At 47.6% G+C, this 25,662-nt stretch overlaps 1 protein-coding gene and 1 pseudogene across 4 annotated transcripts; both read right to left on the reverse strand.

Moving 5' to 3' along the window:
• Nucleotides 1-1,795: 1,795 nt before the first annotated feature.
• Lmbr1l (limb development membrane protein 1 like) lies at nt 1,796-17,542 on the reverse strand. 4 transcript variants are annotated; one of them, XM_004863037.3, is made up of 17 exons: nt 17,119-17,542; nt 13,640-13,724; nt 12,337-12,370; nt 11,205-11,344; nt 10,912-11,015; nt 10,156-10,279; nt 8,538-8,606; nt 8,335-8,399; nt 7,981-8,053; nt 7,807-7,890; nt 7,635-7,711; nt 6,586-6,663; nt 6,363-6,436; nt 6,018-6,108; nt 5,852-5,918; nt 3,079-3,240; nt 1,796-2,377 (listed from the first exon to the last, which is right to left on the reverse strand). In XM_004863037.3, exons 1-17 carry the CDS (start codon nt 17,188-17,190, stop codon nt 2,310-2,312), a joined length of 1,467 nt encoding a protein of 488 aa, XP_004863094.1. In that variant the 5' UTR covers nt 17,191-17,542; the 3' UTR covers nt 1,796-2,309. The 4 variants fall into 4 exon arrangements, 3 of the variants coding, with proteins under 3 accessions (XP_004863094.1, XP_021098678.1, XP_087056390.1); XM_087200264.1 differs by having other exon boundaries at nt 2,124-2,377; nt 6,273-6,376; XR_002388875.2 differs by lacking the exon at nt 1,796-2,377 and adding an exon at nt 3,985-4,092 and having other exon boundaries at nt 3,078-3,240.
• A 3,733-nt stretch (nt 17,543-21,275) lies between these two features.
• Nucleotides 21,276-21,710, reverse strand: LOC101717044 (large ribosomal subunit protein uL15 pseudogene; annotated as a pseudogene).
• Between the last annotated feature and the right edge of the window lie 3,952 nt (nt 21,711-25,662).

Raw genomic sequence — 25,662 nt, forward strand, 5'->3', positions numbered from 1 at the left:
GGCCAGACGAATCCTTTGGGCCTGCAGAGCTTCTTTCCCCTGTGATCCTGCCCAAACTTATCTCGGTTCGCACTTAACAGTATCCAGGACTGGAAGGCATGGATCCCAGGGGACCATTTTCTTTTGTAACTTTATAGTCCTCCACTGGGGACTTCCCCAGAACCAGGAACAGAACTTGGTAGTGAGTCTGGTTTAGTACTCTCAACTTTTGTGCCTTCTCAACCCTCACCAGACATCCAACCCCACCTCTCTCTGAATATATGACCTGTCATTTGGAAGCTGCTGAAGGGCAGTGGGCACTGAAACGTCCTAGTTTGTGAAAGGCCAATGATTACTTCCCTTCACCTTCCATCTAGGCACCTCTCTGGCCTCCTAGGAATGCTATTCACCTGCAGAGCAGTGGGGCAAGTGGCTTGTCCACCCAGCAGCACAAGCCAACAGTTCCCAGTGAGGCCTCCAGGTCAGGTCTCATGGAGGTCCTTACTCAAAGGGATGCATCTACCAATTTCTATTACTTGTAAACTGCGTCCTCTAAGAAGACTTCCCTGGTGTCTCAGCACTGCCCACCTGGGTGCCCTTGCAAAGCAGCAACTAACTTCATGGCAGGACAGTGTCAATGTGGCACCCTGCTAGACAAAGCAGCTCCTAGCACAGCTTGTTTATCATGTATCTCAAGGCCAAGGGCTCAGCCCACAGTACGGTGCTCAGCCAGTGTTTGTGGGGCTTACACCCTCCTCTCACCCAGCTCCACAGGGACTCTGCGTACATTAGGAAAAAGCAATCCTTTCTCAAGACATTTGGCTCCCCTTTACAAAAAATGGTCATGGGAACCGAGGCTATAGCTCAGGGGTGAGCACCTGCCTAGCATGTGTGAACCCCTGTATTCAATCCCCAGCTCTGAAGGGGTAGACAAGAAAATGTTTACAGTAACTACACAAGTGGTTGTCCTAGAAATTAGGCAATGCAGATTATATAACCCTAGGCAGAAGAAATGTCCTTATCCCCAACATAGTGAGGGGACTTCAAGGAACTGACAGCTGCTGACAAAAAATTAGGCTCTTTTCTTTTTTGAGGGGGTGGGGGAGCAGGGTCTTGCTATGCAGCCCTGGCTGGCCTTGAATGCATGGCAATCTTCCTGCCTCAGCCTCCCAAGAGCTGGAATTACAGGCATGCACCACCAAGCCTGGCTATATTTGAGACAAGTCTTACTATGTAGTCCAGGCTGGCCTTGAACTCGGTGTGATCTTCCTGCCTCAGCTTCCTGAGTGCTGAGATAACAGGCATACACCACCACTCCTGGTTTTTGAATTTAGGCTTTTTTCTGAGGAAGGATTAAGCCTTGCCAGGCACCACTACCCATCCCCTTTAAAGTTTGCAGTAGGGAGATGAACTCAGGGCCTCTGCACTGAGCTACATCCCAGCCCTTTTTATTTTGAGGAGGGTCTCACTAAATTACCAGGCTGGGCTTGAATTAGTGAACCTCCCGCCTTAAACTCCCAGAGTGCTGGGATTATAGGCATGCACCACCACTCCCAGCTATATCCCCAATTCTTAAGGTACAGAAACAAGGCCCTGAGTGTAAGAAAGACTCAGGAACAACTAGTTTTAATAAGGCTTCCCACTGCTCAACTGTATGGCCCAACATCAGATCTGTGTCCCCACAGGACAGTGTAGAGAGCAGAAGGAAGAATGGTGGCAGATCCTCTATTTGTCTCACTTGGTCGACTCAGGACAGGTGGAAACAAGGTTGTTCAAATGGACACAGAGACAAAGAAACTAAGCAAAACAAAACAAGAAAACCCTGGGATCAACTTTATTGCTGATGGGTGCAGTCTCTTCCGCCTTATGTTCTCAGTTTCTCCAACGGTCCAAAGCCCCTCCAGAACAGCCCAGTGCTTAGGCTCTGTTGGGCAGAAGCATGGGAAACCACCTGCCTCCCTAAGCCTACCCTCGCCCAGTCCCTCCCACCCTCACCCTACCCTATTGCACATCAAATCATGTAAACATGGCTACGGGCATAGCCCAGAACAGAGGTGAGGCAGATTGATGTGTAAATGGATTTAGGACCAAGAGCCAGACCCAGGTCACCCAGCCCTACCCCATGCTGAGGCCACAGTCAGTCTGGAAAAGAAAGAGTCCTGGTCCCAAACTCTGGCTCAGATTATGCAACAGTGAAGATGGCTCAGTTCCCCTCTGCCACCCATCCTCTCAGATTCCAGGTCCTGAGGTCCAACCACCCTTGGGCTCCCCTCCAGGCCTAGGCAGCAGATGGAAGCATCCAGTTTTCTCCTTTCACCCCCTGATGGAGGTCACTGGTGCCGAGTCTTCCTAGATGACCGAGGGAAACCAGCAACAGGCAGCGGCAGCCTGTCCAGCCCTGCAGAAGAAGGGGAGGTGGGCAGTCAAAAGTGGGACACAGGTCCAGTTCCCCAGGGACAAGACAGGCAGGGCACAGAATTGGGTGGTCCTCAATGAAATATGTTAAACAAAGGCCATTGGCGAGGAGCTGGACCACGCCCTCAATGAGATGACTTCTATAGCGAAACCGCCTGCTTTCTAATGAGCTGAAGCTAAGGCTGCATGATCTGTGTGACTGATGGGCAGGGCTCCCTGGTGCCCAGTAAACCGAGCTCACTGCTCACACCACTGACCTGGACCCCAGCAAAAGCTGACTGTCTTTTCCAAAGTTATTATTTTGCCCTAAACAAGTTGTTTTTTACTTGAGGCAGTTAGAATACTATTGATTTCCTAATAGCACTGTAAAGTTGAAACAGTTAAATACTGCATTTCTATCCCTCTATCAGAGATTATGAGTGACAAAGGAAGGGGCCCGAGAGGTTGCAGTGAGAAAGCTTGGGAGAATTTTCTGTTTTCCACCTTTTCACTTGTGCACTGACTATAGGATAAGATCTCTTGGATGGATGTTTTTCTAACAATAAAAAGACTGACTTGATTTAAAAAAAAAAAAGAAATATGTTAAACACCAAGTAGGAAGCACACCCTCTCTCCTGGTAGGATGTCAGGTCCAAGTGCTGTATTTTAGACCACCCTACCAGCCTGCCACCTCCCACTCCTCACCAAAGGCCTGGATCAGCTCTGCCCGAACAGCTGCAGTGAAGGTCTTCACCAGACAGAGCGTAGTGAGGCCAGCAAAGGCTGCATTGTACAGGAACACGATGTAGAAATTGCCCAGCCAGTTGAAGCGGCCAAAGTCACCCAGCAGGTCAAAGCGAGTAAGCCCTGAAGTACAACAGCCAGGATGAGAAGGAGGCTCCCTAACCCTCTTCTGGTAGGAGCCCAACTTTCTGCTGCCTCCTGGTGGACACAGCTCAGCACTACAACTGGTAGGTTGGCTTCCCTGTGCATGCCTTGCTACCACCTCCCAAACTGTTTTTTTTCCTCTTTTCTTGTTTTTTGAGACAGGGTCTTGCTATGTAGCACATGGATCCTCCTGCTTCAGCCTCCCAAGTGCTGGGATTAAGGCCTACAGCACCACATCTGCTCCAAGCTCTATCCTAACGCCACATTCCCAACTATTTAACAAAGTGTCAGCAAGTCAGCTTACTCCAATTTCCCTTCCAGAGTCTGGCATCTTTTCCTCTAATAGGTCCCCTCTGGCTCCAAGTGGCCCTAGGAATTACCAAGCATGCTACTTGCTCCTGGACCTGGAATCTGCAAACTAGTCACCAAGTATCCTTATTTGGGGGGGGGGGGGGTACTGGGGATTGAACTCAAGGACCTTGAGCTTGTGAGGCAGGTGGTGGCACCACTGAACTAAATCCCTGGCCCTACCAAGTGTTCTAAGCAGTACAGGGGCTAAGAGCTCAGACTATGTGGGACTGCTCTGGTTAATATCCCAACTCCACATGACTACCCATGTAATGCAGGGAAAATTCTTTATCTCTCTGTGGCTCCTCAATTACAAAATAAAGAATGGGACTGCAAGAATTAAATAAGGCAACAGCTGGGCATGGTGGCACACACCTGTAATCCCAGCACTTGGGAGGCTGAGGCAGGAGGATCACTGCAAGTTTGAGGCTACCCAGGGCTACATAGTGAGTTCAAGGCCAGCCTGAACTACATAGTGAGACCCTGTCTCAAAAAAAAAAAAAAAGAATTAATTAAGATAAGACAACACACATAAAGCCCAACAGATACAAGGCACTGGTCTAATACTTACTAAGCTCTTAATAACAATAATATTATGAATCCAAGATCTGATCTCCCATCCAAATATTGCTACCTGCATCCAAGCTAACAGAACTGATGGACCCACAAACTTATTTTCCCACTAAATTCCCAAAGCACAAATACAAGTGACATGGTAAGAGTGCAGGCTGAGCATCCCTAATACCGGTAGAGCTTTTTTTTTTCACAGTACTAGGGAATGAACCTAGTACTAAGCTTCACACTAAGCTAATCCTCAGCCCTTTGCTTATTTTGGTGGTGCTAGGGATTGAACCAGCCCTTTTTATTTATTTTGAGATAAGATCTCATTAAATTGCCCAGGCTGGCTCCAACTTGCAATCCTCCTGCCTCAGTCTCCCAGAGTGCTGGGCCAGGCTGAGCATTTTGCTTTATTTTCATTTTGGGGTCTCCCTATGTTACCCAGCTGGGTTTTGCACATGAGCTGAAATGACCCTCCCATCCCAGTCTCCCTAAAAGCTGCAACAAAAGGCAAGTGCCACAAGACCTGGGTTGGGGCATTTTGGATTCAGATTTTTGGTGCCGGGTATCAAACTTGGGACGTTGCATTTGTGAGGCAGGCGGTGGAACTACTAAGCTAAATCCCCAGCCTGGATTCAGATTTTTGGATTAGGAATGCTCAATCAGTAAAGTCAATGCAAATACCCTCAATTCCAAATTATCCAGCATCTGAAACACTTCTGATCCCAAGCATTTCAGGTAAGGGATACTCAGTCTGTGTAAATTTAAGAATCAAACAGAGCTGACTGAAATATAAAATTATACTACACAAAGGGTGATGTGGTGTGTGGGAGACTATTACCTCTGTAGCTCCCAAACTATGCGGGGCTGAACCAGTTATCCTTTTTGGACTTTTGTCAAGTAATTCTAGACCAAAGCTCTAGGCAGCAGAAAGACTGAGGGTATTATGTGATATTCCAGTGCACGGAGAAAGCACTGGCCTGGGGCTCAGGAAACAAGTGTTCTAGCCTGATGTGGCCTTGCCTCAACTAGTTGTATAACTCAGGGTCAGCTGGGTATAGTGGTGCACACCTGCAATCTCACTGCTTCCTGAGAAATTTAGTAAGACCCTGTCTCAAAAGAGAAATTAAAACATGGGCTGGAGGGCCAGGGATTTAGCTCCTCACAAACGGAAGGTCCAGAGTTCGAGCCCCAGTACCAAAAAAAAACCCACAAAACATGGGCTGGGGATGTAGAGGTCAGTGTTAAGGCCAAGGGTTCAATCCCCAGTTCCATCCAACAAACAAATTCTGGGTCAATCCATCAGCTTTTCTGTTCCTTATCTCTCAAATGAGATTTTTTTTTGGAGGGCACTGGGGATTGAACCCCAAGGCTTCATGCATGCAAATGAAAACGTTTATTAGATGATCCACCAAGAAAGACCTGGGGGGAGAGTGGAAGTGAGGGTTAGTGAGATGTAGCAAGTGGATGAGCTTAGAAGCAACAGTACTCCGAAGCTTAGCATAGGCACTTCAGAGGCTTAGTTCCCCATCTGTAAAACAGGGTAGTATCTCTTAGGTCTGCTGTGGGGATTAGGGGAAGTACACACACTCACACACTCACACACACACACTCACCCAGTGCCTGCTGAGCAGCAGTAGGTACTGAGAAAGAGCCAAATCCCTTGCCTGCTTTTGCTACTTACCCAGAGTTCGAGAGAAGACAGGAAGTGCTGAGCTTAGGACCAGGAGACAGACACAGTTTCCAATTATCTGGGTAGGCACAGGGAAAGGAGAGGGGAGGGTAGCAGAGCTGCCCATACCCAGTACTCACCCAGCCACCAGGGGCTCCCTCTCCTCCCCTCCGGCTACCTGAGTCATGGCTGTGTCATGCCATCTGGGCAGCAGGCCCCTGAAGAGTGGAGAGCTGTAGAAGCCCACAACCGAGGACACCATCAGGTAACTGAAACTGAGTTAGGGAAGAACTCGCCAGGTCCCAAGGATGAATGAATGCCTCATCTCAAAATGAATGGATCTTTCCCCCAGACTTCCTTTTAAAGTCTTTTCCTTCTTTCTGAACCCAAGGTTGGGGAAGGCTTGCACTTTTTCCCATGTTTCTCTATAGACCTCAGAGAAAAAGCCCCAGAGGAACTCTGTCTAGAGTCCCAGGAGACAGGTTTGGCAAGCATAGGCAATGGGGAGTTTCCAGAAGGATACAAGATGAGTACAACCTGGATGACGGCCCCAAAGGAGCCCAGCTTGGAGAAGGAGACCTGGCCCAGGGAGGGATCCTGAAGGGAGAATAGTATCCCTGAGGCGAGGCACACTCCTCACCATCAGGACCACCCATCACCCAGCCTTTCTTGGTCCTCATTTCTGCCCCTCTCCAGAGGCTTTCTTAGGGCCTCCCCAAAAGACCTAAGTGGGAGGGCAGCTATACCTGCATGCCTCGTGGCATGGCAGCCTCATCAATGAGCAGCTCCAGGATGTGGATGGCAACAATGAGCACAGACAGGCCCTGTGTGAGGCAAGGTCACAGATTGCCATTCTTGCCCCAGCCCACAGCTATACCCAGGGTGCTGTGTTAAGAATGGACACTCTGGGGCTTGGGATTTAGCTCAGTGGTTCTGGCGCCTGCCTCGCAAGTGCAAGGTCCAGAGTTCAATCCCCGGTACCAAAAAAAAAAAAAAAAAAGCATGGACACTATGGTCTAGCATTTCCCATTTCCAAGCCTAGCTCTGCCTAGGAGTGAGGGACTGTCTCAAGACTGTTATCAAAAGAGCACTTTTGAGGGTTTGATTTTGTTTTTTTTAGATAGGGAGATAGCATGGGGGGGATAAAATAAAATGTATTAAAAAATAATAAAAAATAGATAGGGAGATAGGGTGACACGATATAGCCCAAGCTGGCCTCAAACCCATGATCCTCTTGCCTTAGCCTCTGGAGTGCTGGAATCACAGGCAGGCACTAGCACACTTGGCTACAAGGGTAATATGAGATGCAATGCTTTGAAGGATTACAAAAAGGCTACATAGAAAAAGCTACCTATGGGACTGGGGATGTAGCTCAGAGGTAGAGCATTTTGCCTAGCATGCACAAGGCCAAAACTGGGTTTGATCTCCAGGACCACAAAAAAAAAAAAAGAGGGAAAAAAAATATCTAGAAAAACGGAACTCTTCTAACCGTAAGGCCTGTTCTTAAGTTTAGTATGTAGCAGATGGGGGGGAGGGGGAGAGGACTGGATTTCAAACCTTATTCTCATTTCAGGGAAGACCTGCCTAACCATTCAATGGCTCTGTCTGACTTATACAAGTTAATTCTGTGTCTTCATTCACAGAATGGGGATTGATGTGCTTAGCACAGGGCAGGACAGACAGCAGGCACTCGGTGAGAAGTAACTACTATTACTGATAGCCAGCTCCCCGCATCTCTGTCCTTCCTGAGGAAGCCTAAAGTACTCCCCACCCCGACTCTCCCTCGTGCACTCACGGTCAGCACCAGCAAGCACAGCATGGCCAAAGGGTAGCCCAGGTTCCGCTGCCAGGCTGAAGCCTTCTGCCGCTTCTCTGTGCAGAGATGGGAGGCTGTGAGCAAGAACCTGGAACAAGGGCTACTCTCCCCCGGGAAACCCAGGTATCACAAACTCTATCAACCCACATACCCAGCAGGACCCTCTGTGTCTGCAGGGCCAGGACTTGTCTGTGCAGCAGCTCCATATCCAAAGGCAGCCAGCAGGAGGTGGGATCTGAGCGCAGAGAAGACAGTGCTGAATCCTGGTCCTTCAGGCCCTGCCCAGGCCAACCCACCACCCCAGCTGGGGAGAAGTGCAACTCACTACAGATCCTCCGGGCCAGAGCAGCCTCCTCAAAGGCTGAGCAGTACAGCTGTTCTTCCAGGTCTTCTAGCAGCTGGGGGAGGGGAAAGGAGGGGCTGTCAAAGGCTCCGTGACCCTAAGGGTCCTACAGAACCCTGTGCATCCACAGCTCTCATTCCCCACCCTGCCTGTGACCAGCAGCTGTCTAATTCTCCCCAGCTGCCGTGTGCTATTCGCATGTCTGCTGATCAGCTCCAAATGACAGGGCTAAAGGATACAGAGCCCACCAAAGGCTGTGGCCCTTTGCAAGGTGTGTGGCTCCAGCTTTGCAGGAAACTCACCTTGCATTATGAAAGGGCAAGGAGCACTACCTACCCGGGGCTTGACGAGCAGCTTCCCCGTGACTGAGAACATGCGGGCAAGGCCTAGTGGAGTGCACACTGTAGGAACAAGAGCCAGTTACCAGTCACCTGTTAGATCCTTCTCCCCACCCCTCTTTCACCCCTCCATCCCTGCTCCTTCCACCCTGGTACTCTGGCCCAAGGCCCGACCATTCCCTCCCACACCTACACACTCACCCAGGAGCAGCAAGACACCGAGGAAGGAGATGCAGGAGTAGAGATAGGGAAGGTAGTACTCCCACAAGTCTAAGGGGATAAAAGTAAAGCATGTCAGTTCACCTCCTTCTTCCTACTCACTGGAGGTCAACAGGCCGCAGAGTCTAGACAAGGACATGGTATCACAGGAGCCAGCGTGGTGGTGCATGCCTGTAATCCCAGCTCTTGGGAGGCTGAGGCAGGAGGATCACTGCGAGTTTGAGGTCAGCCTGGGCTACACAGTAAATTCAAGGACAGCCTGAACTACATAGCAAGACCCTGTCTTAAAAAAAAAGACCCGTAAGAGTTAGGCAGGGTGGGGATGTAGCTCAGTGGCACTCCACCTGCCTGGCAAGCCCAAGGTCCTGAGTTCAATTTCCGGTACCAGAAAAAAAAAAAAAGCAGTAGGGACTATAATGAACAGAAGACCTACACCCTATCTAATAGGTACAACTGCTATTTGGTCCCAGCCACAGGACAAGTATAGTCAGATCCTCTATCTTGTTAAAGAGTGAGGTTTTTTTTTTTGGTGGTTCCAGAGAGCAAACCCAGCAGTACTACATGTATCACTTGTGTATCCCTGAGCTATATCAGTGCTCCACACGCACCCTAAGCTACATGCCCAGCCTCCGCCTCCTGCCTCAGCCTCCCAGGGTAATGGGATTACAGGCATGTGCCACCATGCCCAGCTCCCAACTCTTTTTTTTTTGAGACAGTGTTTCATTAAATTGCCCAGGTTGGGGCTGGGGATTTAGCTCAATGGTAGCTCACCTGCCTCAAAAGCCCAAGGTCGCAAGTTCGTTCCCTGGTACCAAAAAAATAAAGAATAAAAAAATAAACTGCCCCGGTTGGTCTTGAACTTGTAATTCTCCTGCCTCAACCTCCCAAGTAGCTGGGATTATGACCATGTGCCACTGCGTCTAACTTCAGTGGAATATTTCCACAGGATGGATGAGGCCAGAAGCCCAACAGTTTGAAACTTCAGTCTAAGGAAGGGGGAGCCATTCTTCTCTACTTTTGTTTTTTGGGTTTTTTTGGTACCGGGGATCAAACTCAGGTCCTTGTGCTTGTGCAGCAGGCACTGAAACCACTGAGCTAAATCCCCGGTCCTCTTCTCTACTTTTTCTTGTGTACTTTTTATTTTTTTGAGACAGGGTCTTGCTATATAGTTCAGGGTGCCCTTGAACTCGCTATGTGACCCAGGCTGGGCTTGAACTTGCAGCGTTCTTCCTGCCTCAGCCTAAGTGCTGGGATTACAGGCCTGTGGCACCTCGCCTGGCAACTCTTCTCCACTTTTTTTTTTTTTTTTTTTTCACATTTATTGGTACATTTTTGGATATATACAATGATAACTCTTCTCCACTTTAGTACATGTGCTGCCTAAGCAAGCACAACTGTTCTCTACTTTATTTATTTATTTTTGGTACTGGGGATTGAACTTGGAACCTTGTGCTTGCAAGGCAGGCAGCAGAACCACTGAACTAAATCCCCGGCCCCATTCTCTACTTTAAAGGGACATAGTTGTTCCCCAAGAAATGGGGACATTGGCCAACTGAAGACCCCCTCAGCTTGGAGAGAGGAAGGAAGCTGGGCCTCTCACCATACAGCGACTCCCTGCTGGCCTTGTTGTCCACAATGGCGGATGCCACCCACACCATTCCCAGCACCAGCAAAGTGAGAAGCATCAACATCACCACGGTCTCATAGACCCGGCCCAGGACACCCTAGAGGAGGGGAGATGGAGGAGAGGGTCAACATCAGGGCAGTGTGGGAAGGAAGGAGACATCAGAGAGAGCAGCTGGGCTGGGAAACGGACAGATCTGGACTAGACAGAAGTGGGTAATTCCCTCTTATTCTGCACAATGTCTCTGTCTGCCCACTCCTCAATCCAGGGTCACCCCATATCCTGGGTATTCTTTATTGGTGAGACCCCTCCCCAGATCCATTCTGTATCTGTGCCTGTACCACACAAGCTCTCTATCCTCTGGTTTCTGGTTCAACTTGCCCAATGGAAGCAATAGCAACAGAGATTAGAAAAACAGGTTAGGGGTTTTTCCAAGGCTTTCTTCCACCTTTGGCACCATGGTTTTGGAAGCAACTATGACACTAAGACAAAAGTGGCCTCACAGTCCCAGCTTCAGCTATCAGTGGGTTTCAGAAACTATTTCTTCCCTTTGCCCCAAAAACCTGAGGTAGTAATGACTTCCTACTGTCACTACAGTTTCAGACTCCTTGTTGGTTCCCTTAACTCTGTCTAAAGCCTTGCAAATCATTTCTTCATTGAAATCTCTTCTGTTGATCCAGCTGAGTGGAGTCCTGCTTCCTACCTGGATAGATTGATATATCCCCAACTCACCTTTCTGGAGCCAGCAAAGCCCTCAGACTCGGTGAAGAAGTATGCAAAGGGCATGAGAAAGATGAGCGACAGGTTGGAGAAGAGAAAAACGAGGTTCCAGAGGCCTAGAGGCAAACAGGAAAAAAAAAAAAAAAAAAAGGAAAACCAGAGGTCAGTAAAGTGGTATTGACCCGCGGGGACCGGCCACATGGTAGAGGAGGCAGAGGGGAGCGGGGACAGACACATGACCGACGAGCCCAAGGCTGCCTGTACCTGCTCCCTCCCTTCCCCAGGCTATAGCTGAAGCTGCGTACCATGGATGAGAGAGCCATTGAGCCACTGGATGTAGTAGTTTCGTGGCAGTGAGAACAGCACCTCATTGCTGATGATGGAGAAGGGCAGGAGCAGCACAGCACCCAAGGCAACCGCCAGGGTGAAGGTGCACAGCTCAAGCCTGGCAGAGAAGAGGACAGTGCTTAGCTCAGTACTCACTACCCTGAGCCCAGGAAGTCCCATTTGTCCCCCAAGGCACTTGTGGCTTCTAGAATCAACTGTAGCAGTTGAGAGACCTAGAGGAGGAACTGTCTAGTGTCTAGCTGGGGCTGTACCCACTGCCACCCCTACCTTAGCCCTTTACCTCTAGGGGAGCCCTACATGGAATGGGCACAACCTTGTGCACTCGTGGGTACCTAGTGACCTGCTGTGTCACTTGCCCAGGCTATCCCCAGGAATGTGGCTCTCACGTACATGCCAATAGGGTGTGCCGGGCATGATGGCAAAGCTAAAGTCTGTGGCTTCTCTTCTCTCGTAGGGTATGGATTGCTGAGCTTTCATTTTCAGCCTCGCTAAGAGCAGGGTCACCCCATATGGTTACACTGCAAGAAGGCACTAGTGCAAAGGAGGACATAGGGAAACTGAAGCACAGATTCCTAGTCAGGTCCTGTGCTTGGGGCTATATTAGCTGGGCCACTTCTATCTAGTTGGTCCACAGGAGGTGGGAGTGTAGGGAAGGAGCCAAGGAGGGCATCTCTGTATTTTTCTCTGTATATACATACCAGTGAATAAGAACAGTATGGAAGTAAGGGCTTCCTTTCAGAACCAAGCATTTTCTGCCCTTAAGGGTTTCCATCTTCCCTACACCCTAACTCCATTCCCCATGTACTGGCTGCTGGGAGGCGAAGCCAAACTGGGGTTACTTCCAGTGACTCAGGCCCCAGCTGCAGTTCCTGGCTGTGAGGCTCCCAGGATCTCCTGGCCTAACCAGGGAGACAGGAACGGCAACTTTTCTGAGCATCCCCAGAGCAAGGTAAAGCAGGAAGAAGCCAGAAATGGGGTGAAAAACTCTCTCTACCTGTAACATCTCACTGTCCCTCTTGATTTGGGGGCCTCCCTAGATCCCAGCTCCTAAAGGCCACTGATGTCAAGTGCTGAGGTATTGACACTTACGAAATCTTGTTGACTACGGCATCTTCATCATCCACTGCAAGAGACAAAGACATGGGGAAGAGGCAGCACATCAGTGGGCAGCTCTGGGAGCCAAGTGGGTTACAGTATGCCCCTGCCCCCAGATGGAAGCAGAGCTGGAAAGGAGGCCCTTCACATTATCAGCCCTACAACGTGTTCTCTAGCCAAGGTGGTGGTACACATTTATAATCACAGCACTGGGGAGGCTGAGGAGGGTGGATCTCAGGGAGTCTGAGGCCAGCCTGGGCTATGAAGTGAGTTCAATAGCCTAAACTACAGAGCAAGACCCTGTCTCAAAAAAATCAGGGAAAGAAAGTGAAGAAGGAAGGAAAGGAGGGAAGAAACAGAAAGAGAGAGAGTGAGGGAGAGAGAGGGGGGGGAGAGGGAGGGAGGGAGGGAGAGAGGGAGGGAGAGAGGGAGGGAGGGAGGGAGAGAGAGATCGATCCATCGATTAGAGGTTCTAGGTAGAGAGAACATAAATATTCACCTACTTCTCTCCCTTCTCACCACATCTCTCCCATCACAGGTTCCTCTTTGATACCATAAACAACTGGTCTGTGAAGTGTGTTATATCAGTGGCTGGGTGAAGGAAATGGACTGCAGGGAAGGGAAGAGGGGAGATTCACAGAAAGTCCCCAGGGGAATTACATGAGGGTAGCTGCTCAGGAAGCGATTGATCATAAGGGAGGAGCAAAGGCTGAGAGCAGGACAGGATAATCTGAACAGACTGGGGCTAGGAACTGAGGTAAGTATATTCCCCTCTTGCTCAGTCACACAATGACTTCAGGAAGAAAAGCTACAATCTGAGGACACTTAGATTCTATAAAGAGAAAGGCTACCCACCCCCAGGTGCTGGGGGCCCAATGATCAGGGAGGTCTCTGGTCCTGGGTATGGGAATACTAGGAGAGATGATACCGAGCATGTATTCATGGTGACATGTGTTCTGCAGTTGCCCACTTCAGGTTCACCAAGGGCCCTCATTTGGGTCACATAATGACAACAGATTGTGTAGACATTGCCACGACCATTTTGCTGGATGAAATCGAGGATTAGAAAAGCCACATGACTTGCCCAGGAGCTTGCAGACACTTCCATCTACAGTTCCCACTATGCTACCATAGCCCTGCCTGCGGACAAAGGGAAGCTTAAGAGGTGAAGAAGGCTCCAGAATAGCCCAGCAAAACCACCTCTTCTTTCTTTCCCCGTAGGCACCATCATCCTTTCCCCTGAGGCTGGCTCCATGACAACAGGAGCTCTGGCAGAAGGGAGAGGGGTTGCAAGTACCTGTGGTGAACTCAGCAGGCTTCTTGAAGCGGGTCAGGAAGATATGGCAGAGGATGTAGAGTGCCGCAAACAGAAGTATTGAGATCTGCGGAGGAAGTAAGCTAGGATGAGAAGCTCTAATCTTTAGTACATTCCACAGCCCCGAGGGCCTCACTGTTAAATCCTTGGGGTCACTTCCTCAAAAGCTCCATACTTCCTGGGGTCCTATCTTTACTCCCTTTTTGTCAGGGCCTCAGGGGCCTGAAGAAGGACCTGACAAGGTCAGTCCCACACACTTAGGAAAACAGCACCATGCCCCACCCTACAAGGGATTTTCTGGGGGATCATAGCTTCAGCCCAACCCTCACTGATAAAAAGCAAACTCCTAAAATACACATATATGCACATCTAAAACAGGCCACAGAACCAGAGGGAGGGTACCTCAAGCACATTACATGAAAGGGAAGCAGGTTTGAAGACAGATGTCTGCCTTGTCCTCCTGGCATCTCTCTCATTCTGTCTCTGTCTCTTTTGTTGGGTACTGGGCATTGAACCCAGGGTCTTTGCACTGGGCTACATCCTCAGCCCATTTTTATTTTTATTTTGAGACAGGCTCTTTCTAGTTCACTAAAATGCCAAGGCTGTCCTCAAATGTGTAAGCCTTCTGTCTCAGCCTTCCAGAGTGCTGGGATTACAGGCATACTACTTGGAACGCTACTCTTACACTATTCCAGCTGTTGTCCTGGCAAACTCCAGGGGGAATATGTAGGAATCATGTTTCAAGGCTAAATTGGAATTTATACTCTTTCAGGGGCCCTGAAAGATCAGGTCTGCTTTGGGCCAAACCAGTCTCACTTAATCCTCATTTAATCCACAAGTAGGTTTATGTTACGGTCCAACATCTTCAAAGTGGTATCATCCACCAATGGCCATCAATCTCTGGACCCTACCTCAAGTGACATCCACCTCCAGGGTCAGGCCTCTCAGAGCTATCACATGCCCCTGAATGGTGGATCCCCAATTGACAATCATGGCAGCTTGGCCAGGTTAATCTCAGCACATGTACCACATCCCTACCCAATCTCTAGTCACTGCTATTACCCAGAGAAGCCACTAGTCAGTTTAGCTCCACAGTCAAGGTCAGACAGTCTCAAGAAAAAATATTACTGGCTACAGCTGGGTGCAGTGGCACAGGTTTGTAATCCCAGCACTTTCGAAGTTGAGGAAGGAAGATTGATATGAGTTCAAGACCAGCAGGGGCTTGGGCCGGGGATTTAGCTCAGTGGTTCCACCACCTGCTGCGCAAGCGCAAGGATCCAAGTTTGATCCCTGGTACCAAAAAAAAGACCAGCAGGGGCTATATAGTGAGTTCAAAGCCAGCCTGAACTACATATTAAGACCTTGTCTCAAAAAAGAAATTAAAACAAAAAATTATAAATCGAGCGAGCCAGACACGGTAGCACATGTCTGTAATCCCAGCACTCTGGGAGGCTGAAGCAGAAAAACTGCAAGTTTAAACTCAGCCTGGAGCCAGGTGTGGTGGCACATACCTGTAATCCCAGCACTCAAGAGGCTGAGGCAGGAAGATCACCACCATGAGTTCAAGGCTACCCTGGGCTACCCAGTGAGGTCAAGGCCAGCCTGGACTATATAGTGATACCTTGACTAAAACCCCAAAAAATAAAACAAAACAAAAAACCCCCAGCCAAATAAAGATGTTACTGCATTTGAGGTAGGCTACAAAGACAAGATTAGCCTTGTGAGCTAGGCATGGTGGTGCATGCCTATAATCTCAGCACTCGGGACGCTGAGGCAGAAGATCACTGAGGCCAGCCTACACTGCACAGTGAGTGCAAGGCTAGCCTGCCCTATAAAGTGAGACCCTATCTCAAAAAACAAACAAACAAACAAATAATTAGCCTAGGGGATCTTCTAGTCCCCAAGAGGAGTTCACTCCACAGGGAATCTGTCTGCATACAGCTATCTATATTAAGAAGAGGGCCAGGGATTTAACTCAGTGGTTCCACCATCAGCCCTGCAAGTGCAAGGACCCGAGTTCGATCTCCGATACCAAAAAAAAAGAAGAAGATCCAAAAGAGCCATTGGTCTAGAAAAGAGCTGCAGCTTTTGACATCAGGGAAACAGAACCACTTAGATTGTAGCTGCAAGCTTTTTACAGCCTAGTGCTGGATTTGCATAATAGCAAGGAAGGTGGGAGGGCTCTAAAGGTCAGAGACTAGTTCCAGCAGAGGCCAGGTTGTTCTGTAGCCACTAGATGAGACTCAAGTGGGGGAGTCATCCAAAGACTTCAGGCTGCCCTTGGCCAGCACTGATGTCCTCAGCTAATGGCATTAAAAGATGGGGGAGACATCCAGGAGGCTGCTTTCCGACCAAGGTCTCATCCCTCCCAGTTCTTTAGGAATGTAGGCGTCTCTATTCTGCCTCAGGGCCTGGGCGTACCTCCACAACATGCCTGATGCCCAGTGCCACTACGATGCCCAGTGCCACTACGTAAGTAAACCTATCCACCTATCCGCAAAGGAGCATACAAAAAGGTTTCCTGAAAGCAGATCTCTAAGGGAGTCAACACAAGGATTGACATACTTCTTACTTTCCAGTACTGAGAATTCCAAGCAGACCTAAGGAAGGTATGACTCCCTAAATGCCACTGGGTGCTCCTAGGCCAGAAGGGAGAAGTCCATGGCTGTGAGGTTCAGCTCTTATTCTAGGTGGTAGTGATAGAGTAAGGAAGAGTGGTCTGTCGTGTTCTGAAAGGGTCACTCACAGAGGACATTGGTGAATGGCTGGGAAGCTGGAAAACCAACTTTGCAAGGGTTTCAAACAAACATCAGTGAAGGGGCTGAAACTCTAGCTCAGTGGTTGGGTGGATGTTTTGTCTGCCTGAGGCCCTTGGTTCAAATGCCCAGCACACACATAAGGCAAAACAAAATAACAATGTGAGGAAAACGAGGGAACTCTGGTTGTTCCCCATCTCCACACCTTAGAATCCGCCTCAGGAAGAGTCCTTTCTTCCAAGGTAAGAGTCTAACCAAGTACTCCTTCCGCCTCCCACCACTACACCTCCCAAGTCTTTCCTGGAATCTAGTTCGGGGTGATGAAGTCTCTCGCCTTCAACATCAGCTGCAGTGCCCCTCAACCCAGTTTGCGGGGGACACTCAATCAACCTGCTCGGGCAAACCCATCCCTCTCGGACTCTCGGACTAGACGGGCTCCCCAGGCATTGCCTTCGAAGACCCCAGACGGGAACACCCAGGGAACAGGGCTGCGGGAGGGGCAAGCCGCAGAGGAACGGAAACCAGCGGGCTTTGTTTACAGCGCAGGGACCCCGCGGATCCCACCGGGGCACCAGTCCTTCCGTCTGGCCCGAGAGAGGAACAAGCAAGGTCTGGCGGCTCCGAGCCCAAGTGGCAGTACTTCAACCCTCGCACCACACCCGAGCCTCCCACCTTGGTCCCCTTCCTGCCTAGTCCTGAACTTACGATGCACTCGCGGACCCTCTCGTGGAATAGCTGCTCTCGCACGGACAGCACTTCATAGTCAGCCGCTTCCATACTCTGCTCAGCATGACTGGAGCGGGGTGTCTCCGGGCCAGGGGAGGACGAGCGGGGGTGAGCCGCCACCGCCGCCGCTGAGCACCAGGACCCAGCCAAGAAGCCTTTCCTTGCAGCCGGCGACGGAAACTCAGGGTAACCTGGAGCTCAGAGTCAGTTGTCGGGACGCCCCGCCCTTAAAGGGGCAAGCACCAACCGGCCTCGCGTTAAAGGACTCCAGTCTCCTTCTGTTCCCTCCCCTTTAAGGTCGGGCCACGGTCACGTTTTAACGCAAACGCCAGCCACCCAAGCTATTAGCTTCAAGGAAGCGGCAAGCTTAGTCTTATCTTTTTAAGAAAACAAATGACGACACGAGGGATGGGCGGATTTCTTCCAGATAGCTGAACTCATTGGTTGAAAAGGAGCTGCCGCTCATCGCTACATGAGTGCTTATAGGTTTTCCGTGGAAGGAGGAGATCCTTTGGGCCTACGGAAGCTCTTTCTAAAAGTCAGCAACGCTTCACCCCCTACTTTTTTTTTTTTTTTTTTTGCTTAAATTCTTTTATTGGTACCTTTTAAGTATACAAGTTTACATTTATCTTTATCATTGGGTACTTGTACCTGCACATGATGTATCTTGGTTCTTATTTTTTCCCCATTCCCTGCCCTCCACCCCTCCACCCCTCCACCCCTCCACCCCTCCACCCCTCCACCCCCTCCACCCCCTCCACCCCCTCCACCCCCTCCACCCCCTCCACCCTTCCCTATTTACAAACTGTTTCCATTTTTTCCTTTTCTCATAATTTGTCCTTTCCTTCCTTTCCTTTCCCCTCCCCCTCCCCCCACCCCTACCCCTTTGGACCTCTTCTTTCTATTTCAAATTATCAATTATTCGTTTTAATCATTTTAATCCTTATTTACACTTTCAGTTTCTCACACCAGAGAAACTATTTAGTATTTACACATGTGTGTCCTATTTATTTCACTTAAGAGTATGGCCTCAATATGCATCCATTTAGCTATAAATGTCTAGTTTCTTGTTCTTTTTTTTTTGGTACCGGGGATCGAACCCGGGTCCTTACGCTTGCGCAGCAGGTGGCAAAACCACTGAGCTAAGTGCCCGGCCCTAGTTTCTTGTTCTTTATGGCTGAGTAGTACTCTGTTTTATTTAAAAAAAAACAAAAAACAAAAAACAAAAAAAAACCCCGCATCTTTATCCAGTTTCCAGTTGATGGGCACTTGGGCTGTTTCCAAGCTTTAGCTATTACAAACTGTGCCGCTATAAACATGTTCACCCCCTACTCTTGAGAGGCGACAGTTTCTGTATTTTAGTAGCAGCCCAGGTTTTAGGTTGAACAGTTTGGACCAGGCTAGTCAGGCGGGATGTGAGAATTCACAGCAGTTCTGAAAAAGGCAGTTTTCCAATCCCTCACCTTTGCTTCAGATATCCTTTGAGGCTGAGCATTAAACTTACGCTGTATTTCAGCCCATTGAATTACGAGGGCCTGTCTTTAGGTTTCTGCAGTCTGGGTCCTGTGGCTAAAGAAGAGGAGATTCTCTTGAGGAGACACTGAGAAACTTTTAAATTTTGTATGTGTCTGAAGTTGGGAATTTGAATCTTTGAGCTTCTTAATTTTCCTTTATTAATTTGTCCTCAGAGCCAGAGGATTTTAGATTTCGTGTGGATGTTTTGAGCTCATTGTTTTGTTTCACTAGTTTGTCCAGAGACACGAAGAGTAACCAACCAACTTCATTATATTTCCCATTCTGCCAAAAATATTCAGATGTTTCTTGGAGTTGCTAAATTCCTTACATCTCACAAGGGGTGAATTAGGATAATCAAAAGGATCTACACTGTGTATTACTTTAAATAGTTCACACCATGGACTATCAGTATTCCCCACAGTATAAGAAGGAGAAACCACGGCATCTTTAGGTTTTATTAGAGGGCCAACTCCAGGAAACCCTAAAGCCATTAAGGAATTTTATCTTTACAATTCTGTTTCTCTAGAGCCACTCCCAGTACCAAAATCTGTATCAGTCAGTGCTTACTAGAGAAACAGATTTAATCCAAGATATATAAGTATATAAGGATTTACAAGATTGGTTCACAATGACCGTCCACAGAGGCAGGTGTGGAAGAGTACAAAAGGGCTGTCAGCACATTGGAGTTCTGAAGGATCCAGTCGAACACCTGGGGATCACAGCAGTGTCCCATGTGAGTCTGTATCAGGTGGCCAAAATGGTCTGTGCTGAAAGCCAGGAGGTAACCTCCAAAGTGAAGGTCTGGAGCTCCTCCAAAGAAACAGAAGTGAGTTTCCTTCTGTGTGTCCCTTTTATTCTATTCAGATAATAAACTGCTCTCAAGTGGGTCTTCTGTCTTCAGTAAAACCCCTCAGCCAAGCTCAGAACTATGCTGGTCCAATTTAGTTGGGCTTTTCTTACTCAAGTTGACACAATTGATTTAGGATCGCACAAGATGAGAGGACCTGAAGAGCTGACTTTCTTCTTAGTAACCATACTTGTAGTAAACAGAACTCCAACAGGGGGCTGAATAGAGACAAACACGGAAAAAAAAAAAGAAGAAGACAGCTAGCAAGGTCCAAGACCATACCACGAGGAAGAGAACAACAGGAGGCGATTTGGGCCTATTGAGTGTATTTTTGGGCGGGTACCAGGGATCAAACTCAGGACCCTGTGCTTTTGAGGCAGGTGGCAGCACCACTGAGCTAAATCCCCAGCTCCCTATTGAGTGTATTTTATGGATAAACATAAATGAACCAAGGCCCTTCCCTGCAAGAGCTTGCAGAGGCCTATGAATGAGGGCCTAGGTAGGGGAGGCACCATTCTATTGAGATGTTTATTTCAACTGTGAGAAGCACCATACTTTAGAGATAGTATTAAAATGTGAATCAGCTGGGTGTGGTGACACATGCCTATAATCTCAGCCCTTGGAGGAGGCTGAGGCAGGCGGATCTCTGTGAGTTTGAAGCCAGCCTGAGCTACTGTACATAGTGTGAGAGACCCTCTCTCAAAAAAAAAAAAAAAGAGAGAAAGAAAGAAAAAAAGAAAAAAAGAAAGAAAAAAAAGAAAAAGAGTAAGGGCCAGGGATTTAGCTCAGTGGTTCCACCACCTGCCTCACAAGCGCAAGATCCCAAGTTCCATTCCCAGTACCAAAAAAAAAGAAAAAGAGTAAATCAAGGACTGTGGGCATAGCTTAGTGGCAGAGCACTGGGCTAGTGAGCATACCTCCTTGGGTTGATTCTAGCATGAAAACAAAACACTAAAACACACATCAGATCTTGTTCCTGCTTGAAGACCATCCAATTGTGTTGGGCCAGTGGGTTGAAGGGAGGTCCATTCAGGCGAGGAGCCTCCCAAAGAAAAGAACATGCATGGAGTAGGTATCACAAAAAAGCAGGAACCAGCTTTTATTTTACAGCATCAGGGCAGCATCAGAGCATGAGAGTTGGAGCTGCAGCTCTAGAGCTCGAGAGCTGCATGTTTTTATCAGCTTTTCTGAGACACAGACAAAACAGCCACGGGACCTTGCATAGCCATGTGATACGTGCATGGTGGTCCATGCTGATTTATTACTTTTTATATATTATAACAAAGTCTGTTGTGTGCCTGCACTAAATGACAGAGTTGTGTCCTCAGGTGCCCTCTGATGTCCTCAGATGCTCAGGCTTTGACACAACTCACAGCAGCCTCCTACAAATTGCATCTAAAAATTCACCTGCATTAAATAAACTTGCAAGTTTTGCTCTCAGAAGTTGCCAAATAGTGGTTTTTTTGGTTTGTCTCACAATCTTTTTATTTTACTTTGGTTTTTTGTGTGTTTTTTTTTTGTTACCTGGGATGGAACTCAGGACCTTGCACTTGCAAGGCAGGCATTGGAACCTCTGAGCTAAATCTCTGGTCCAAGTTTTGGTTTTTTGAGACAGGCTCCCACTATGTAGTATGGGCTGGTCTTGAATTTGATATCCTCCTGCCTCACCTTCCTGAGTGCCAGAATCATAGATATGTGCCACTGTGCCCAGTTTACCTTACAATTTTTTTTGAAAACCATTTGTTAGCATTTAATGAGCCCCTGTCCTGTGGCTTCAAGCCACCAGGACACAGCCCCCCCCACACACACACCCTTAATCTTCTCAGCTCATCTGCTGAAGAATTTGGCCTTCACGATGACAGGCTGCTTTGGGCGCTTTCCTTTCCCAAGAACTTTGTAGTAGCCCGATTGCACTACATCAATGATGGGAGTTTTCGGCAGCATTTACTCGTGTCTGCTCACTGACCAATGTCCACAATTTATCAAGGGTGACAGTTTGGCAGAAGCGCTGGTTTCTCTTTAAGTGGTAATGCCTCATACCAACCTTCCCAAGGTATCCTGGGTGATATTTGTCGAAGGTGATCCTGTGGTGATGCATGCCACCAGCATTACCCCAGCCTCCTGGGTGCTTCCAGTGCTTGCTGATGTGGCCGTGGCTATGGCTCATGTGGCCCCTAAGTTTCCGGGTCTTCCTCAGTATGGATGGCATGTTGGCGGCCAAGATGAAAGATACCTTACAATTTTTTAAAAAACAAATTCAATGAAACATTTTTAAAATTTTTGTTTGTTTTGTTTTTTGGTACCAGGGATCAAACTCAGGACCTTGTGGTTTCAAGGCAGGTGGCAGCACTACTGAGCTAAATCCTTGGCCTGAATGAAACCTTTTTATTGTTCAATATTTGTTTGTTCAATTGTTTGGTGTTTTGAGATAGGATCTCATTGCATGGTTCAGGCTGGCCTTAAACTCACTATTAGCCCAGGATGGCCTCATTTGCAGTGATCCTTCTGCCTCACCTTCTTCTGTGTTGGGATTAGAGGTGTGCACCACCACACCCAGCTAGAGTAACATTTTTATTTTATTTATTTATTTATTTTTGGTACCAGGGATGAACTCGGGACCTTGCACTTGCACAGCAGGCGGTGAAACCACTGAGCTAAATCCCCAGCCCTAGAGTAATGTTTTTAAATTAGGAAATTAGGGGGCTATGTGTGATGGCCTGCTTCTGTAATCCCAGCTACTTGGGATGATGAAATAGCAAGATTAGAAATTCAAGGGTAGCCTGCACCATTTAACCAGACACTGTCTCACAATAAAATGAAAAGGGCCAGCATATGTCTCTAATCCCAGTACTTGGGAGGCTGAGGCAGGAGGATCCCTGTGAGTTCCAGGCCAACCTAGGCTACATAGTGAGTTCAAGCCCAGCCTGCACTACACAGCCAGACCCCGTTCAAGAAATCAAAAAGAAAAAAGGGGATTGGGGAGGTAACTGAGTGGTAGAATCTTCCCTAGCATGCAGGAGCCTCTGGATTCAATGTCCATATCAAAAGTAAACAAACAAACAAATAAAACCTGTTGTGGTGGCACATGGTTGTAATCCCAGCACCCGTTCAATTTAGTGAGACCCTAAAGAGAAAGAAAGGGAGATTTTGAGCCTAATAGCAATCTGATTTAGTCTTTAACAAATCTTGTGAACCCTTGTTTACAAATCCACAATAACTTTGTTTCTCATTACAAATAACTTTATTTCCAATTCTATGATTAGAGTTGATGAAGGACTCTCTGTTTACCGAATTAATATTCAGCACACTACACAAAAAGAGAACATGCAATCTCTTTTAAGTCCTATTTACAGCTCAGTATGGTGGCTATCACCTGTAATCCCAGCATTCTGGGAAGAAAGAACAGAGCAGAAAGGAGTTTACATGCATACAGTGGACCTTCAAGTTACGACTGGCCTCACATAAGAACAACTTGCATTAGAACCAGAATCTTAGTTTTAACTTATGACCAAAGTATTGAGTTATAACCCAAATCTTGATCTTACCTGTGTGGAGTTAATTGAGAAATCCTGGGCCAATGTCTCTGTAAAGGCACTGAGATCTGCCTGGAAGAAAGTGTGGCTTAAAATTATACAGGAGAGACTTTGAAGGCTGTGTAGAGAAGCCTGAGCCTTAGGTGACCCTGTGGTTGATGACACTGTCACTATAGCAGAGTCCATAGGCTCGCAGGTAGACAGCAATGATGTTGAGGAACTGGTGGAGGAACTCTCAGAGGAATTGTCTACAGAGGAACTTCAGCAACTTCTGGCTGAGCAACAAAGAATGGGAGTTGAGGAGCTTTCTGAAGAGGAGGGGGAGTATCAACAATCAGCGCAGCAAAATTTTTCTTCTGGAATAAAGGAAATCCTGAAAAAATGGACAAAGCTACAAACTCTTGTAGAGAAGACCCACCCAGACAGAGAAAAAGCCAACTGTTGCATTCGCTTGCTTAATGACAATATCATGTCATGCTACAGGACAGTGTTAAAGAAAAGAGAGAAATGGACAACCTAAGACTAGTTTTTAGTTCTGAAAAGGCTGAGACCTAGTGAGACCCAAGCAGCTCCTAGTGGGCTACAGACTCTCCCACGGAGAGAAAGGACACCAGAGAATCAGATTCCTGATGTTCTTACAGAAAGGGACTCTCCTCCCAAACAATAACCACTTTCTATTTCACCCTCCCTTCCTGCAAGCCAAAGAAGTCAACTTGAATGATGAGAATAGAATGAAATTGTTTCTGATAAACTAGGCACATTTTATAACTTTTTGATGAATACACTAGGAAAATTATTGGTGTTTCCAGTAAATGGCACACATTATACAACCCTTTTTTATTATGAAAAGTTTAGTTAAGGGGTGCTTTGGAAGAATGCATTATGGGTATTTCTATTATTTCTTATGGGAAAAATAGTCTTGATTTACAACCAGCCCTCATGAACGAATTGAGTTTGTAAGTCAATGATCCACTGTTCTGATTAATCCTTTTTTCTTCAGGACTGGAAATTGAATCCAAGGCCTTGTGCATACTAGGCAAAGCCCTCTACCACTGAGTTATACTCTTACCCCCTTTTGTATTTTTAAATTTTATCTTGAGCTTGTTTGGAGGTTCTAGCCAGAGAGCATGGCTACTCCTATATCCTTGACTGAGAAAGGTCCTCCTCTATCGGAGGTGGTTGTCCTCTTCTACAAGCACCCAGCTTTCGAATGAATGCACATGGAGTGGTAGGGGAGGAAGGGGCCAACTGCCCAGCCAGCCAGATCAGTCAAATCAACCCTGGTGATCCACAGGGTGACAGATGTCATCACTAGATCACCCTCACATCCTTAAATTTTATTTTGTTTTTGGTTTTGGTACCAGGGATCGAACTCAGGACCTTGAACTTGTGAGGCAGGCATTGGAACCACTGAGCTAAATCCCCGGTTTAAATTTTATTTTGAAATGATGTGTTACTAAATTGGAATCCTTCTGCTTCAGTCTTGCTGGTAGCTGGGATTACAGGCATACAGCACTGTGTTCAACTTTATCCCACTCTTTCTATCTGCATGATTTAATCTAGTGCTGTTCTCATAATAAACAAGCAATGTTTGTGGACTTTCTATGCCCAAGGGATTCGTTACCTATTGTTAGTAGGGAGCAAACCACCTTGACCCAGTAAATTTCAAAGTCTTGAAGACAAAACAGGGAAGGGCATTTAGCCAGACTGAGCCTCCACTATTAAAACATTAACAGACACTTTACATTTATAAAGATTGGTTCATTCAATTGTTACAAGGGCCTTACAACATAAATTTTTTGTGTGTGTGGTGGTGGTACTGGGGATTGAACCTAAGGCCTTCACATTGAACTATATTCCCCAGACTGGGCTCAAACTTGTGATCCTCCTGCCTTAGCCTCCCCGGCTACTGGGATTAAATGTGTGTACCACCACACTTGACTTTTTTCTTTTTATAAATGAGTCAGTTCAGAAAGTAGCAAACAGCAGGAAAACAGCTTCTCCGAGATTTGTTGTCCAGATCCTGCAATATACCAATGTAAGAAAGGAAATAAAGGGGGAAGTGGTTCCCCAGAACTTATCAAGGATCTGAAGTGAGGATGAAGCCCACAGAGAGTGCAATTTCAATGAAAAAGAAGGATGTGGCAAGTGATGTTTCCTTCCTGAGCCCTGACTCTCCATGGGAGAGGTGGCTTAAACCTGCAGGCACATGGTGACTACTGGTAAACCCAGAGGTCTCCATGGAGCAATGCACCAGTGGAATGGAGCAGTAGACACAGCAGACTGCAGTGGACTGGCTCCATCTAGCATCTTCCAGTGTAAGCGTAAGGCAGAACCAAGTTTAAACCAGCAGTAGGTCAAGGAGCCAAGATCAAGCCAGCAGAAAAAAAAAAAAAAGGATCAAGCCAGCAGGAGATATACAGGGTATCGCAGGGTGAACAAAACAAGATTCCAGCCTCAGAGCCAGAAACCAGCCTGAGCTTCAGAACTAAAGGCGCAGGCTTTCTGGAATTATCCACTACCTTGCTGTAAATCTACATCTGGCTTGTTGAGATGAATCAACACAGAGTTGAAATCTGACTACCTACTTTGTTTACTAGTGACAGCAGAGACACACATTGAAGTGGA

Source organism: Heterocephalus glaber, unplaced genomic scaffold (genome assembly GCF_053883595.1).
Source record: "Heterocephalus glaber isolate CG9 unplaced genomic scaffold, H.glaber_assembly_v1.0 deba00001733, whole genome shotgun sequence".
Classification (NCBI taxonomy): Eukaryota; Metazoa; Chordata; class Mammalia; order Rodentia; family Bathyergidae; genus Heterocephalus; species Heterocephalus glaber.

What these genes read in the sequence shown, in the direction of transcription:
- Lmbr1l (XM_021243019.2), bottom strand. Translation starts at nt 13,450, where the DNA reads ATGGAAGTGTCTGCAAGCTCCTGGGCAAGTCATGTGGCTTTTCTAATC. An exon ending in TGGGCCCCCAGCACCTGGGG is followed by an intron (nt 12,371 to 13,197) that starts GTGGGTAGCCTT and finishes TGTCTCTTGCAG; the next exon opens with TGGATGATGAAGATGCCGTA. An exon ending in AGCTGCTCGTCAAGCCCCGG is followed by an intron (nt 8,054 to 8,334) that starts GTAGGTAGTGCT and finishes CCCCTCCCCCAG; the next exon opens with CTGCTAGAAGACCTGGAAGA.